The 17,058-nt window shown below is 40.7% G+C and overlaps 1 protein-coding gene across 1 annotated transcript in view; it reads right to left on the minus strand.

Moving 5' to 3' along the window:
• npr2 (natriuretic peptide receptor 2) overlaps window positions 1-17,058 on the minus strand; it is a 98,899-nt gene that overhangs the window by 23,953 nt on the left and 57,888 nt on the right. The window contains exons 12-15 of the mRNA XM_033646468.2: window positions 14,219-14,290; window positions 10,181-10,340; window positions 9,912-10,067; window positions 2,650-2,818 (exon numbers count right to left, since the gene is read on the minus strand). Coding sequence (XP_033502359.1) covers window positions 2,650-2,818; window positions 9,912-10,067; window positions 10,181-10,340; window positions 14,219-14,290 — 557 coding nt within the window. The remainder of the gene's footprint in view (window positions 1-2,649; window positions 2,819-9,911; window positions 10,068-10,180; window positions 10,341-14,218; window positions 14,291-17,058) is intronic.

The following is a 17,058-nucleotide window of genomic DNA, read 5'->3' on the forward strand; positions in this document are numbered from 1 at the left end:
TTGATTGCACGGCAATAGCGTCCTCTCCAGCAGCGAGACGAGGTAAACCTGCATCATCGCTCAATATCACAGATTGAATTGAAAAATGCAAACACAATAAGACAATGTGAGGCGAACGACTAAAGCACAACACGGCCTGGTGGTAAATACAGGTGAAAATCAGCACTGAGCTACACAAGTGTAATTCAAAGTTAAGCTGAGCACAATACCACACAACATGACCATGTTAGAAGCAGAAAGGTCCAAGTTGCCATTCAGTGTAATGGACCGTGACCGGTGTTTTGATCTCCATGTCACAACTCACGGGACAGGAAGGTCGACTGCAGCTGGCAGTACATTACAACCTCTGGCAGCTGAACTGTATGTTCTCAGCACTTTGCTTACCCTCCTCAACCCTGATGTAACCTTTAATTATACCCTTAACACCTTTAACACTGTTATGCCAAGTCATGGGGAATTATGTCACACATACAGTGTGTACTTAAGTATCTGTTTGTTCCAATGGCTGCATTGTTGGAAACTTTTAGGACTGGAATTATAAAGGCCCTGAAAACGTATTTTTGCAAGTTGCAGATTCAAATCATCAGTCGTTAATTTTTTTTTTTTTTTTTTCCACGTGCTGTGCAGTGTATTTCTGAGGACGTTTTGATCCCCGGATTTAGTTGCAGAGTGAGCGCTCTTTACTTTCAATATACTCTTTGGTATAGTCAAGGGAGATACTGCACCATCAGGCTTTAAAATAACATTATCTTCTCTTTTCTGCTTACAAGTGGTGACTTTATAGCTCACAGTAACTTAATACAACATGTCTTGTGTTGGCAAAAAATGCTGTTGCACATTTCGGATCCATCGATAGTGCAGTTAGCTTGTTCGCTATATCATGTGAATGCTGGTTTCACACTGAACATCCCGTTGAGCAAAGGACGTTTTGGTATAGTTTTGTTGTTGTGACTTTAATTTGTCAAGGCTTTTCTCTGTTTTTGGAATGTTTGTTGAGGTGAGTAACTGATACACAAATGATCATTTCGGGGGTGAAGTATGCCTTTCATATTTATAACTCACTATGTCACTAGAGAAGATCTCATAATTATGAGGTCATTTTTTTTAAATTATGAGATATTCATTCATTTATTCATTCTTCTTTCATAACCGCTTATTATGTTAGTCACCAGACTATCACAGGGCTGACACATAGAGACAGACATAGAGTCACCAATTAACCTGCATGTCTTTGGACTCAGGGAGGAAGCTGGAGTACCTGAAGAAAACCCACGCTGACACAGGGAGAACATGTAATCTCAAATCCCCCACCCTGGGGGGTTGCTGTGAAGCGACAATACTAACCTCTGCACCACCGTGCCGCCTAATTATTAGATAGTTTCCTTTTAATTCTGAGATATTTTCTGCAATTTTAAGTCCTTTTCTCAAAAGTATGAGACATGACAGTCAAAATTACAAAACAAGGCCTCCATTTTTCTTCTCTGGTGAACTGAATGAGCTTCACTTGTGTCTGGCTTAACTTGAATATTTTCACTTTAGTTTAATGCTGCTTTCACATTCACGCAATGGCCTGAGTTACTACTTAACTTGCATGTAAACTTTAGCTTAAGTGAATTAAATAGATCAAATTCAAGTCACCTGACTGAATTAGGACATAATTTGACCTGTAGCAGCTCATGTGAACCCGTTGCAAACCTTCACAAGTTATCGTACCGGACAATTAATTTGTTATTGTTGTTGTTTGATACAGAACACACATTTTACTCCTATTACTTTGTGTTTTAACTCCTTTTTTTTTTTTTTTTTTTTTTTTTTTTACCATTTTCATTATCATATCTGTTCATAAACATAAGTATTTTACACTTTCCCAAACAGCTCCTGCCAGCCTCTAGTCAAATACGAAATGTGCTGTAAGTTGTGTGTGTGTTTGCTCTAGTGTCCCTTTGTATCAGCAGGATGCTTCATACAGTAACTCTCTCTGACAGAGCTTCCCGACTCCAGGGAAAACTTGCATGCCTCCCTTCCTGCATCGACAAAAAACTCGGAACCAAAATATGCATATGAATGATTCATGGGATCATTGAAAACAATAGCAGAAACACGGACTCACACACTCGCCTTTCTTACACAAACACACGCATGCACACACACTCGGAGATGGAACGGCAGCAAAGAGCTCTTCCTGTCAAGAGCCGCCTGTCAGGAATTACAAACAGCCTTTTATCTAAAATTGCCTCCACGATTTCCAGAACATGATTCTTTTTCCTGTTTGTCTTTTTTAATCTCTCAGACCTATCAACTTGCACAGCAGTCGGAGGGACATCGGGTTTCGACACTGTGTCCGTAACTTGAGCTGGCAGGGGAGATACTGATAGTTTGAGAAAGAACAGACTGTCGATTTCAATTTGTGAAATTATCTCCGCCTTGAGAGGAGGATGGAAGTGTGGAGAACATTCAATTAATAAGGAGTGCTTCCAGATACTCGTGTTTAGGTGTAATTTAATTTTGTCACAGTTTACCCAAGTTTAAAAATAAGTGTTGTCTCACTTAGCTTGCGTGTAGTATTGGGATATGTCTACAGTCTGATTTGAGTGAACTGACTCTTAAAGGAAAAGCACTATGAGACTGAAGGTGAAGTTCAGGACTCACTTGTTGAGCTTGGCCATGTAGATCTTAATGTGGCCGAAGTCGGGCCTCTCTGCAGGGTCCTCAGCCCAGCAGCCCTCCATTAGGATTGTCAGCTCCTCCGAGTGGCATCTGTTGTCTGTTGTCGGCCGGAAGTACGGCTTCTGACCGTTCCTCACCTTCTGTACGATCTCTGTGGTGGAGAGGACATGAGAGACTCAATTCACATTGGAATCCGTATATCTCCAAATTTTTGACTGATTGAATTGAATTTAGATTAGCATTAAATGCTTAAAGCTGGTTTTATTTTGGCATCACTGGGCAAATATCCTTTAATAGACTTAGAGCTTATTGTAATTCAAGTGGACTGAAATAACGAGACCTTTTCAGGCTTTAAAAAAATCCATCCCTTGACAGGAGACTTTTGCCAATTACAGGTTATTTCAGAGAGAGGATGTTCCTCCTGGCTGTTCTACAATTGCTGATGCCCATGCACATCCCTTCAGATGGTGAAAGCCAGATTCAGTAATGGAGAAGATTGCTATTCCAGCATTGATAACAACTGCCTACACTGCAAAGCAACCCAAAAAACGGAGATAGACTTATCAAGAAGAGTCTATAAGAGAGTCTGACAATAAATTAAAGGTATACTATGCACGCTGACTGGTGAAAGTGAAAGTAAAAGCCACCGCAGATCCTCTCTTTTTTACCGTTTTGCCTCACTAAATTTGTTTTTTTTGGTGCTTACAGTCTGGCACTTGGTCGCTACCTTTTTATAAAGTTTCATTCTCCCCTGAGCACTGTGGGGGTGCACACAGATACTAAAATACTAGCAGAGGGCAGAGTCTCTGCAGAAGAATACATTGCCACACACTTCTAGTTAGTCATAATAAGTGATGACTGAGAGGAATGATTTCTACATGAGTCTATACATTTTCTTTTAGAAAAATTGTGAATAGTATACCTTTAAATGAACCGTGTCAGTGTTGGTGAAATGTTTTAAAGATGGAGAGAAAATGTTGCTAAGCTAGCTACAGCTAGGCGTGACTGTGGCTCACAAGTAAAGCAGGTCGTCTACCAATCAGAAGATCGGCGGTTCCCTGGCTCCTCAAGTTCGCATGTGGCAGTATCCTTGGGCAAGATACTAAACCCCAAATTGCCTCCGATGGCTGTTCTATTGGTGTGTGAGAGCATGTGAATGGTTACTGAGTAGCATGTGGCACAATGTATGGTAGCCTCGGCCGCCAGTGTGTGAATGTGCGTGTGAATGGGTAAATGTGACGTGGTGTAAAAGCGCTTTGAGTGGTCAGAAGACTAGAAAAGCACAATACAAATGCAGGAACATTTAACATTTATCATTCATGTTCATGTAGCTAACTAGAGCCTTGAATCACAGTGCATCCTCTGCCTCACTCTCCACCACTATAGACCACCTCGCTGTGAGGTAGAGCAGGCAGCAGCCCCAGGCACTAACTCCCTGCCAGCTGCTGTGGCAACTCAAACTCAGCCAGCACCAGGGGACCAGTACACTCCGACTACCCAACTCTGTTGATGCTGTTACAAAGGTGAGACCTGGCGCTGCCGCTGACCACCAGCTTACTGTGGCTGTTAAAGTTCAAGCTGCTCCAGCTGTGAACTAAGTGTTCGTCCCTAGAGCTGCTGCCCTTCCTGCCCAGCCCCTGGCCAAGTAGTCCACAGCAGCAGGGGGCAAGGTGGAACGACCGCAGAGTGTGGTAGCTAGCTCATTCTTGACTCATTTGTGGTCTGATTGATGTAGAGAAATCACTCTGCGTTAAAATAAGATGAATTAAATCAGTGTATGGAAAACAATATGCATGAAGCACATCCATACGCATGTACTCCTACTTTAATAATAGTATAAAGCTCATAATGGCACAGTTTGACATTTTAGAAATACTTGCATTCTCACTGGGTATGAAATGAAGATTGATACCACTCTAATGCTACTGAGTGTTACTAATTTCTCTGCAGGGAGTTCAGCCGTGTTCCTGAATTCCCTTCAGGTTTTTTTTACATGCAGGAGATGCTGCACTCAGCGACTGAGGAACAGAATGAAATTTCAAACCTCGATTATGATTTTCAGGAATATTGATATTCTTTTTATGGTTCTGTATTTCTGTTAATGTGCTATCTCTGCTGGATGAGCCTTAATGCATTCAGCATCACAGATCAACTCTCTGTGCGGATTTCTCCTCTTTGATGCATTCATTATATAAATTAAAAAGTTTGTGTGAGATATCCTCTCTAAAGTCAATCTCATACATCCTTTCCTTTGAGTTATTATAATCATCATGAAAGTCATTTTTGAGACCACACAATTATAATTGCAGCTGTGGTGTTAACACATTCAGACACTAAGGAACAGGTGCTGGCTTCCTCTGCTCTCAGTGTGTTAATGGATAAGTATCAGGCTCTTGTACAATCAGCATCGAGCGTGACTGTGAATAAAAAGCTAATCAAAGTCATCGCATGGAGGAAGCGCCCCGGGAGGGTTTTACACATCCACTTTGGATGCGTAAAAGTCGAACTCCTGATCCTGGATTGCTTTGGAAGTTAAACTTTTCCCTGCTGTCACTAAGCAGAAACAGTGGTGGAGGTAAAAGAAGATGGTGGTGAAGAAACTGGTCAAACCACAACATGTGTGCAGGAAGCTGAAGTGCCAAAGTGTCAGCAGTGATTACGCTCAGATTTTTTAGTCTTAGTTAACTTAAGAAGATAACAATTTTGCATTATAGTTTTCCACTGAGAGGAAGCTACTGCAAGCACAAGATCTCTCAGGAAGGCTGTCGTCCAAAGACATGATTTCACAAGAATTATGTCATACTGGCACTACAGACTTTAGCTAAGCCTAGAAAGCATAATTGTTCGCTCCAGTTGTTCCTCCTGTCCATAATGATAATAAACAGATACCTCTCTAAAGGGATTTTATTTTTTATGGAAGTGATGGGGGACAAAATCTAGTATGTCCATGCGAGAAAAAGTTCATTTGACGTTAATATGAGGCTTCAGCAGTGTGAGTCACCAGAACGGTCACCAGAAGAAAATGTTGGCATTGTATGTTTCTGCAAACCACAGATATGTTACATTTGTACTTTTCATACCAACGTCTCTAAAGAAAAAGGAGAAGAGGATATAGTTATTAATCCCTGAGGGGAAATTCAACTTTTTAACTGTTGTCATATACACACAGGCCTGAAATACACGCACGTAGACCGTGGACAAACAGGACCTATACATGCATTAAATAGAGAGATGTCAGAGTGAGGGGGCTGCCTTGGACGGGTGCCCTGAGCAGTTTGGGATTACTTGTTCAAGGCACCTCAGCAGTGCTCAGGAGGCAAACTGGCACCTCTCTAGCTACCGGTCCACACATGCTTGGTCTGGACGGGGACTTGAGCTGGCAACCCTCTGGTTCCCAACCCAAGTCCCTATGGACTAAGCTACTGTGGCCCGTAAAATGACATACTTTGGAAAGACGGCATGGAGGATTGCATGGCACCTAAGCAAGACGCCTGCCAAGCTGCGGACCATTTTGGCAACCCATCACTTTTTTCAGTGGCTTTTTAGCCCCCCAAACGTGGGTATTTTTTTTGCAACCCATTGCTGTTTTTCCATTGCTGTCAGTGCTGCAGAAGTCGGTTCTTTTTCACCAAGACATCATTGCGTTTCCTGCTGCTACTAACGCCCCGTTTCCACCCAACATTTTTGGTATGGTACCTTTGGAACCAAAAGTAACCCTTCAGATATGGGACCTAGACCCTAGCGTTTCCACTGCAGACAGTCCTCTTAAATGTGGGCGGAGTTGTTGCCACTCACTGCTAGATCCAGCACTCACTGTATTTCCTCATTATCAGTGACACAGATGGAAGTCTGCGCCTCGTTTATCGTCCACAGAACGAGGCTGCATGCCGACATTTTCAAACGAAAAAAAAAAAAAACAGAGTGTCTCTCTCCATGGGATATTTGAAAATAGCAGGTTTGTGCATTTAATCCTTCTCAGGCAAGCTCAGGGGTTTAGTGTTGTCTGAGCCCACAGGAACGACACTCTGCATTGCTTTTATTTCTCCAAATGAGGATTAGAATATATGCAGTTCACACAATCTAGTCGAAATTTAAGGTGTGCTGATGGATTCATGTCATCAACTCATGCACTGAGTAACATTACAAGTTAACGTTCCATCTTAAAAGTTGCTGGCAGTTGGCCCAGTGAATTAAGATATTTTTTTCTCAGTCTACAGCTGCAGGGGGGCAGAATAAAACTCTCCATGGTATGTATGGTAACACTGGTTACATGAGCTTCAAAACTAGCCACAGCTCAGCCCTGAGCAGAGTGACAGTCCTCTATTGGCCAATCAGACTGCAGTGTTCACAGCTCCACCTTTTAGCACCAGATCTGTGTGCTAGGTACCCCAACAGAGGGGGGACGGTACGGAACGGTGCCATTGGTACCATCCATAGCTTTTCACAGTGAAAACGGAAAAAAAGCGAAGTGAACTGAACCGTACTGTGCTGCTTGATGGAAGTGGGGCGTCAGTTGTTTTTGTACCTAAACCTAACCACATATTAACAACAGAGCTGTTGAAATATTGAGAAAGGTAAAGTTTCAAGTATCCATTACATAATAACCTACAAATGTAAAGTATCGACGTACAATGCCAATATATTTTATAGCAACTTCCAAAGTAAGAGCCTTTTTATACCAGATTTCCTCTCTGTGTCCCAGGACAGTGTCTTTATTGCTCTGCTGCAGTGGAGGGATAGTAATAAAAATAATTTTGGAGCTCAGACTGTCAAAGCCTCATTCTAGCGTCGGTTGACCTTTATAATTAATTTTTCCACAGAAACATCACTGTGGATTTTGTCCCCCATCACTTACACAGAAATTGCTTTGGGATAGGAAGTGTTAGTGGCGACGAGGAGGAGAATAATTAAAGGGATCAACAGTGCTCTCAGTCTACATAAGGCCATGTGAGGATTGTTTAAATGTGAAAAATGTGACCTTAACCTTTAGGGCTGGCACATACTCTCATAATGGATCAGCAGTAGATGATTTACGTCAGCGTAAATGCAGTAAATAGTGTTTTCCTTCTGTAGAGACGTTCTGTCTCAAACCTGTAAAGTTCTTTTTGGTGGCAGGGTTGCTTTTCTATGTCTCCAAGGTACCAGCTTTGTTTCTCCTCCTATGCTCTTTGCTTTCTTTACTCTTTGAAGAAATGTACTTTTTTCGTTTTTAAGCATTACACAATCCTCCTGCAATCTACCTTAAAGGAAACCTGTTGTTGTTGTTGCACACGCTGACTTGAGGTGGGCTGCCTCATGGCTGTTGATGTACTGATTTTTTTTAATTTGTACTTATTTTATTCTGCTATTCATTCACCTTTACACGTAGTTTTTTGTCCCAGATATGGGATGTTGGTTCGACTCCACCTGCCTTTGACATCTGGCCAACATGTGTTCTCTGTTTGTGTACGTAGCTGCAGGGACATGCTTTAATAGTCTGACCCAACCTTTGAAATGTCAGTGAAAAGCCGATGGATAAAGTTCCTAGTATGTAAAGTTCAGTCTGTTCTGTCCTTGTCCGAGTCTACAGAAATATTTCTCAGACTAGTTTCTTATAAAGACGCTTTATAATGCTGCAGACAAAAAACATGTTTGTGCTGATTTATTCTGTTTGTTTACTTTTCATTTGTGTTCAAGGTGTCTACAGGCATCAGAGACTTAAATTAAATACTTTTAAGACATTTTCAGGGTCATTTTAAAACAAATTTAGGACTCATTTTTAGAAAGAAATACATTTCTTAATCACAGAAAGGTATAAAGAAAAGTGGTATCTATGTGGTCCGATGCAGAGGTCGGTTTTATGTCAGAATATGGTTGGCAGAGTGAGATTATTCTACATTTTTTAGCAGGTAAGTACACATATATTGACAGTATTAGATTTGGTGGTAGGTTTAAACAGTGTTTCTTAAGGCAAATTAGGTTCAAGAGTTTTTAAGACTTTTTTTTCACGGCAGAGATGGAGCATGGAACAGAGCTGCCGTTAGATTTTGTGTTTCTCACTCATGCATGAGGGAATTCACTGCCTCTATTTCCATTATGCAGTGTTTGACAAACTTTTTGCATAAAATACACCAAGCCTTATAAGCATTGACTTGGTTGAATCTGGTTGAAAAGCCAATTTTCATGAATTTGCACTTCCCCATGTCGTCCAGGGTGCAGTGACAGCTGGCTGTCAGTGGATCCTCTGCTCTGAGCATCCCGGCTGGGAGCTAAATATGTGTGTTGATGCTTCTGCTATACTCATCTGCATGATCTTAATGTAAGAGGCAATCTGTAAATTATTTTTAAACAATGGATATCACCGGATATTTTGAGATTTAGCAATGCAACATCAGGAAAAAAAACAATTCACAAAATCCTACTTCGCTTTTCTTAGCATTTTTAAGACCTTTGAAAGATTGATTGGAGACAATTCAATACCAATTAAGGCCTTGTTTTTATTTTTAGATTAATTATCATTTTTTAATATGAGCATATACCAGACTTGTGTATTCATGTATAAATACTGTATGTACATCTCACTTATGACTTGCCGAGTGTTTTTCAGAACTGTTTTAAGTCTTCCTCAGACATTTACTCATATTCCACAAGACACTCTAAGGACCTTTATCTTCCATATTGTTGGACTTCTCTTCATCATATTCACAGAAATAAAGAGGACCATCTCTTTGGAACAACCTTCGTCCATCTCTACAATTATCATCCACATTATCGTTATTTAAAAAACATCTGAAAAGGATTCTAACTTGCAAAGACTCTTAACACTTACAGTGTTATACGTCTTAGTCTGGAACTTCGTTTTTATCTTTTTCTTTTATAGTATGATAGTTGTTATTTATAGGGGAGGTATCTTCATCAGCCATTTTTGGCTTCTAACCTCTCCTGCAAAATGTTTCAACTTTTAATTTGTTTTTCCTGTATTTTCTATACATGTGTATGTGCAAATAAACTAAATTAAACAATGTCTTTCAGTAAAAAGGGCTTGACTCATTTTGACAAAAAGAAATTAAAAGATGTATAAATGAAATTGGATAAAATGTTTGTGGCAAGTAAGACTGTTTAATGACTTTTAGGGCCTAATATTTATACAAGTTTAAGATATTTTAAGGACCTGCAGACACCATGTCATGTCTTACACGTTAGTTTACCTCCTGATTGGTCATCTGACCCCCCCTGAGGACTATAAACAAGTCAGTTGTGTTTACCTTTGGGGCTGAGGTCCATGCCCTCCACATAGAAAGGTCCATTCCTCAGGGCTATTTCCTGCAGGATGATGCCAAAACTGTACACATCACCCTTCTGGGTCCCTTGAGGAGGATGGCGGTCGTATATGAGCAGCTCAGGAGCCGTCCACAGCTTCTCTGAGAGACAGAAACACTCATTAAAATGTCTGCAGCACAACAGGAGCTCTGACGGGTTTTTTTTGTGAATGAAAGTATTCAGCGCTGTGACCGTATACATGAACTCCACTTACTTGCATAGAGTGCGTGCGAGTCATCGTTTTCGCAGGACGAGCGGAAGCTGGCCAAGCCATAATCCGTGATTTTCAAAACAAATCGACTGTCCACCACGCAATTAGATGACTTCAGATTTCCATGGCAGCCAATGTAACTGTTGTGGAGATAGTTCATTCCCTGGTGGAGAGGAGCATGAAGTCAAGCATTAAGGGGTGCTCTCTTTCTCCCTCTTTTTTTTTTCCCTCTCCAGCACATCATACATAAAACACACAGATCCAGACATATGGAAATAATATGCTTTGACAAGTGGATGTATGCTGAAGGTTTTGAAAAGAGGCCGTGTTTCAAGGACGGCACAGTCACGAGGGAATGTCTGTGAAATTACTGTTAATTCCTCTAGGAGAGGGACGGCGGGGAACTGAATGTACTCGCGTTCGATATTTTGGGGAAACGGTGAGTCAAACATCCCGCAAAACCTCAGCAGTGCCTCGTCTCCGCAGAGCCCTGCTATCTGTGAGGAGTAAATTTAGCCGGAGCTCCTTGTCATGCGTGCAGTTCAATCTCCAGTCCATCCAAGAGGCAGCTGACAAAAAGCCTCTTTGTTAGGACAGATTAAAAATAATCTTCTAAAGTTAAGTCCGTGATTAGTTTTGATGAAGCTGGAAGGAAATTTTGAGCAAAGTTTATGATTATGATTCTGTCCTACTTTACACTATATAACAGAAATATTTACTGTAGTTTTATCCACTGTGCTGTGCCAGAAATACTTTTTCTACATGTCGGCCCCTCTGACTCCTTTTCCCTGCCTCACTCTCTCTTTCACAAACTGTCCATGTGAAACCATGGCAACAGAGACATTTTTTGTGTGACTCAAACACACAGAGTATCTGATTTAAAGGGACAGTTCAACCCCAAAGCAAAAATACATATTTTTCCTCTTACCTGTACTGCTATTTATCAGTCCAGATTGTTTAAGTTTGAGTTGTCGAGTGTTGGAGATATCAGCTGTAGAGATGTCTGCCTTCGCTCAAATATAATTGAACTAGATGGCACTCGGCTTGTGGTGCTCAAAGCGCCAAAAAATTAATCTGAAAAACTCAACAGCAATGTCTCTTTCCAGAAATCATGACCCGGTTACTGAAGATAATCAGTGTATCCTCATGCAACAGTACGCGTGATATTATGAATTACTGTAGCAGCCCAGGAATGACGTTATGCCCTCAATATAAGTGTTTAACGTAAAGTTACTATGGCCAAGAGAGGAGTCCTCTCAGTCAGCTGGTCCCGAGGCTCAGGTCCTCTAACAGCACAAGGCCTCAGCACAGCCCTCACAAAGTCCAATCGCTAAAAGTAGAAATGCAGCGGGATAAACACGCTAAGGTGTGTGGAAGGGATGTGGAAAACTCATAATCGATTTTAATTTTATTTATATACTTATTTTTCAAATTACCGTAACTCCTCGACCATTCAGGCTTTCCAGTGATATATGGTACATTACGGTAGTGATGTCATTACCTGTGGAGGAGGGGAGGGAAATGAGCACAGCAGGAGGAGAGTGACAGCTGACGAGGAGAGTGCAAGTTGGAGTGATTTAGCGGTGTTTTAGCGGAGTTTTGGTGAGTTTTAGTGGCGTTTGGGTGGCGTTTTCTTTGTAAATAATATTTAGTGTTGTAAATAATAGTATTTGTGTTTTTTTGAGAGCTTTTGAGTTTTTTTATGCCGTGTTTTTCAATGTTTTTTGCCGTGTTCTCGTCATGTTTTCACCATAGTTCGTAGTTTTGCCATCGTTCGTCTTTTTTGCAAGAGTTCGTCTGTTTTTTTTTTCCAAATTTCTTTCTTTCTTTCTTTCTTCATTTTCTGCAGACAATACAAAAAAGGTACATCCGTTTCAAATTTCACCAGAGTGTCTACTTTAGAGTGAAAGAAAACCCCAAAATAAACCCCACCATCCCTCCCAACAACCCATGTTAGTTGCGGCCACAGCAAACATGAGTAAAGTAACATACAGCATAAAATATTACAATAATAAGGAAATGAAAATAAACAAACTGATAAATAAAAATAGATAAATAAATAAATGGGGGGGGGGCTCTCTCTCTCTCTCTCTTTCTATTTAGGAGTTTTCAACATCATCTGGAGTAACCGTAAGGTTATTGCTAATATAGGCCAGCAGGGGACCCAGGCTTTATGAAATGTTGTCAGCGATCCCCTCTGTGAGAACCTTAACTTCTCTAATTGTAGAGATTGTAAAATTTCACGTATCCAACTGTTGTGAGTTGGGGGAAAGACATGTTTACATTTGAGGAGGATGGTACGTCTGGCCAGCAGAGTGGCAAAGGCAATGACACGCTGTGCAGTAATGGGCAGATTTTTAGTTGGAGGGAGACCAAACAGAGCAGTTAGAGGATTCAGTTCTAAATTAATGTTGAGGGCCTGTTTGAAAGTTTGGAATATGTTGAACCAAAAGTTAGTTAGCTTCGGGCACGACCAGAGCATATGTGAGTGGTCAGCTGGAGAAAGTTTACAGCGGTTACAAGCATCACTGTGGTTGGGATATATCTTAGCAAGTTTAGCGTTGGTGAAATGGGCTCTATGAAGCACCCTCCACTGCAATAGGCCGTGCCTGGCACATTTTGACGAAGAGTGGATCAGTTTTAAAATGTTCTCCCATTGGTCAATCTTATTGTAGATAACAGATATCAGTCGCTTTTGTTGTAGATTAAGAGAGGGGAATTGGTCTATTTAATAGTTTGTATTTTTATAGCTCATAGATAGTTATAGTCAGTTATAGTTTTGTAAATACTGGAGGAGAAATGTCGAGGAGGTTGATGAGGGAGAGGAGAGTCCCGTTGAGATTTGTGGATGAGGAGGATGGACCGGTGGAGACTGGTGGAATGTAGTCATCTCAACCACAGTAAGTAATACAGTTTGTATGCACTGGATATGTATTCCCAGCTTTATTACAATAATGTTTTTCAATATCTAGTGTAAATTTTCTTATTGGCTCGTTTTAGAATTGAGAATCGTTGCCCTCGGAATCAGAATTGAACCGAATTGTGAGGTGCCTAGAGATTCCCACCCCTACTAAGGTGCAGACATATAGTTAAAAGTATTTATGCTCAATTAAAACAAGATCAGAAATAAGGCATTTAAACAGCCATAAAGGTAGCAGAGTGTCTAAGTTTAAGGTCTTTCATGATTATTCCATGTATAAGGTGCACTGTAAGAGAATGACTGTCTTCCTAGTTCAGATCTGATTAGGGGAGTGTGAAGCAACAATCTATTCTGTGAACAAGCAGCAAGGTTACGTGAGGTCAGAGTTAAGAAAAAAGGGGTGGAAGCATCAAAGCTTTATAAATAAACAAATACCAATGCTGTTCCTGTCTCAACACCAAATGTGGCCAACTAACCTTTCAGTAAAGGTGGCTGTGATGAGTGCTGTAAGAATCACCTGTTATAAAATGCATGAAATACGCACTGACGCTGGCAGTCTGTTGAGCGGTCTTTTGGTTGTTTCGATGCTTTTTCCCTTTAGCATGGCTGACCAGGGCCGTTTCCCCCGTGCTGCCAGCGTCAAATGTTCTGGAACAACGTTTTTCTATTTTCATAACTTTTCCAGGAACTCCATGACTGTGGGAACCCTGTACGTTATCAGTTGTGGCTTTGCTGAAAGAAATACATGAAACTGCTCACAACAACGTCTGTGGATTATCTTGAGTCAACAGGTCATGATTTCAGGAAAGAGACATTGCTGTTGAGTTTTTCAAATGTATTTTTTTTGGCACTTTGAGCACCACAAGCTAAGTGCCATCTAGTTCCATTATATTCGAGACAAGGCAGACATCTCTACGGCTGATATCGCCAACACTCTGCAACTAGATTGATAAATGGCACACAACTAAAAGGAAAAATAAGTATTATTGATTTGGGGGTGAACTGTGCTTTAAAATTAACCTTTTTTGTCAACATTTATTTAAAAGCACCACATAAATCGACCGTCTTGGCTTTGATTTCTGTTTTTTGTTTACAGAGCTTTCAGTCTGACGGCCACTTACCTTGACTATGTCATTGATCAGTGAGTAGCGGAACATCCAGTCCAGGTTGATGCTCTCGTTCTCCAAAATGTCCTGGGAAAACAAAAACAATTAAAAATAGAGCAGGACCCTGGACAGGTCAAATGTGTATTATGGGACTAAATACAAAAGCACCTTCACTCCAGATACCATTTATTCTTTTTCATCCTCAGGGTCACACACTCAGCCCTGCAGGACATTACCCTCACATGCCCTGCAGCTGGGCAGTTACGGGAATCTGGGTCTACTTTTGACATCCAGCCACATCAAACCACTCGTAGCTATCTGCCTTTTACACAGAAGTCTTTCTTTAAGTGTGAGTGATGAAGACCATGGCTGAGTTTCCCATTGTTTCCCAGCTCGTCCATTTTAAGAAGCTGCTGGCATGTCGGGAACACGGAGTGCGGGCCAAGAACAAGTTCAAGAAAAGCATCATGTGCTTCGTATTGAAATAAAAAGGAAAAGTACAAAAGACTGAGATGTGAGACAAGAATAAAAATATGTCACACTTCAAAGGTGAGCTCTCCTCGTACTGTGCCGTCACTGGAGACTGAAAAAGATGATTTTAGTTGCTGCTGCGGAGCTCAGTGGGCAGAGGTCGGTACAAACACTGCCAGGAATAGCAATGTGACAAGGATGTCTATGCTAAAACTGTTTGCTCTCATGGTAAAGCAACAAGAAGAGTCCATCAGCTGGATTCTGTCAGAAACTTTTTATACAGTGATTAAACAGGCTGCACTTTCAATGTACTAATGTATTAATCACTAAGCAACTGCAGTATGTTTCTAAGTAAGAAAAAAGTATATGAGCTGACTTTGTCATTAAGAAGAGGTGGTGGGTGGCATGATGGCGAGGTGAGATGCCTCCCAAGCTGTAGACCACTACTCAAAGTCAGCAAGCGACAAAACTGGATGCTCTTTCAGGGCTCTGTCGCTGTTTTACTGCAGCTTTTCAGCCCAAAAATGTGGCTTTTTTTTCGTCATCTGTCACAGTTTTTCAAGCTGGGATAGTCCCGCAAAAATCTGTTGTTTTTTTACTAAGACATCGTTGCATTTCCGGTGAGGATTGTGCCACGAAAAGCATGTATTTCAAGCCAAACATGATCTTTTTCTACACATAATCAAGTGGTTTTGCGCCTTAATCTAATCACATATTAAAGAAGTACTGCTGGAAAGATGGTCTTTTCATAAAACCAGGCTGTCCGTGAAGTAGAAAGATGCACCTACTTTTGAAATTGGTGCTACATGACCAGAGACAACAGGAAAGTGGCTGTGGCAGCTACCAGAATGCACTGCGCTGCACCGGAACGATAAACGCTCCCGCTGGTGAGTGACACACAACCTTGTATTACAGTTGTGCAGTAAGCTAAAATATGTTTCTGAGAACCTTTTAGGTGAGACATCAGCAACACAGTGACAGGATCTTAGTTCATATTTGATCAGCACTGTCTAGTTTTACAGTTTGATCTGAGTTTGAGACAGAGAGGGAGAGGGGTGGGTCTTTCTCTCTATTTGCTTCTATAATCTTTGTGTCCTTGATGGCGGGCATACAAAAATAAGGAGGTACGATCAGTAATTTGAGCAACAGCCTGAGAGCCAGTGAAAACTGGGCTGAGAGATGAGCAGAGAGATCTGGGTGCTGGTGGATGGAGAGAAGTTTGCCCCAGTTCGTTTACACACTACTCACAGTGTAATGATACTAAGCTGGTTTAAAATCAGCAAAGCATCCCTTTAATTACAGCGTTGTTGAAACATATAGAAACGTAGAGTTTCAACATATCCGCTAGATAATTAAATATGTACTGTAACGTATCTGTGGTTTGCAGAAACATACAAAACCAACATTTATTGGGGTGAAGGGGCTGATTTCAGACAAAGTCGAAAACCTGTTATCAGTCAGATTTCGATAAAATTTGATGGGAAGTTTGAGCGTGAGCCAAAAACAAGGGATCTGCTTAAATGTAAAATAAGTAAGACATAAGAACAAGGCTGCAAACAACAGTTATTTTCATTATCTATTCTAATTTTAGTCTGAAATTATGAAAATGCTGATCAGAATTTTCTGATCTTAAGGTGACGTCTTCCAATTGTTGCTTGTTTTGTTTGATTAACTGTCTATAACCCAAAAAAATTCAATTAACAATTATAGCTGCTGCACAGCGATGGGTCGGGTCCGGGCGTTTTTAGGCAATTCTGAGCAACCTCTGGAACCTAAGATGGTCATCTACCGCTCTGAGCTAATTGGCAAGCAGCAACTCAACAGTGGCTTCACAAACTGAGTAAGCCATTCACTGTTGTGTAGGCAAGCAGCCATCCGTGCATGGAAAGGCAGATTTGAAACCACTGTAAAAAATTCAGTTATTAAGACAAAAATCTGAAAATACACATATTGCATCTAGACAGCATGGAGATGTTGGTAATTTGTTTGTAACAATGATTGATTTGCTTCATAAGTGAAAAACTGATGTTTAAAATTGCCATTTTTACATTGACTCCAATTGATCACATTAGAGAAAAATTCAAAATGCTGTCAAAAATTCAGTTTTTGAGATAAAAGGGTTAGGTCTACCATGACTCTAGAATTTTGTCAATTTTTCATGAACATTGAAGATTTATTTAGCAAGAATTTGCATGTATATGTTTACAGTACCGTTTACAGTCAAACATTTTGATGCACTGTAGGCTCAATTTTTGATAAATCAAAAATCTGATAAACATAGTTTTTGTAGGACAGTCTGAAGATGCTCTGTAGCAAGTTTGGTGTCAATTGAGCAGAAATTGTGGGAGGAGATAGGTTTAAGAAGTTTTACAGTTTTTGAAAAA

The sequence above is a fragment of the Epinephelus lanceolatus genome, chromosome 19 (assembly GCF_041903045.1).
Source record: "Epinephelus lanceolatus isolate andai-2023 chromosome 19, ASM4190304v1, whole genome shotgun sequence".
NCBI classification, from domain to species: Eukaryota; Metazoa; Chordata; class Actinopteri; order Perciformes; family Serranidae; genus Epinephelus; species Epinephelus lanceolatus.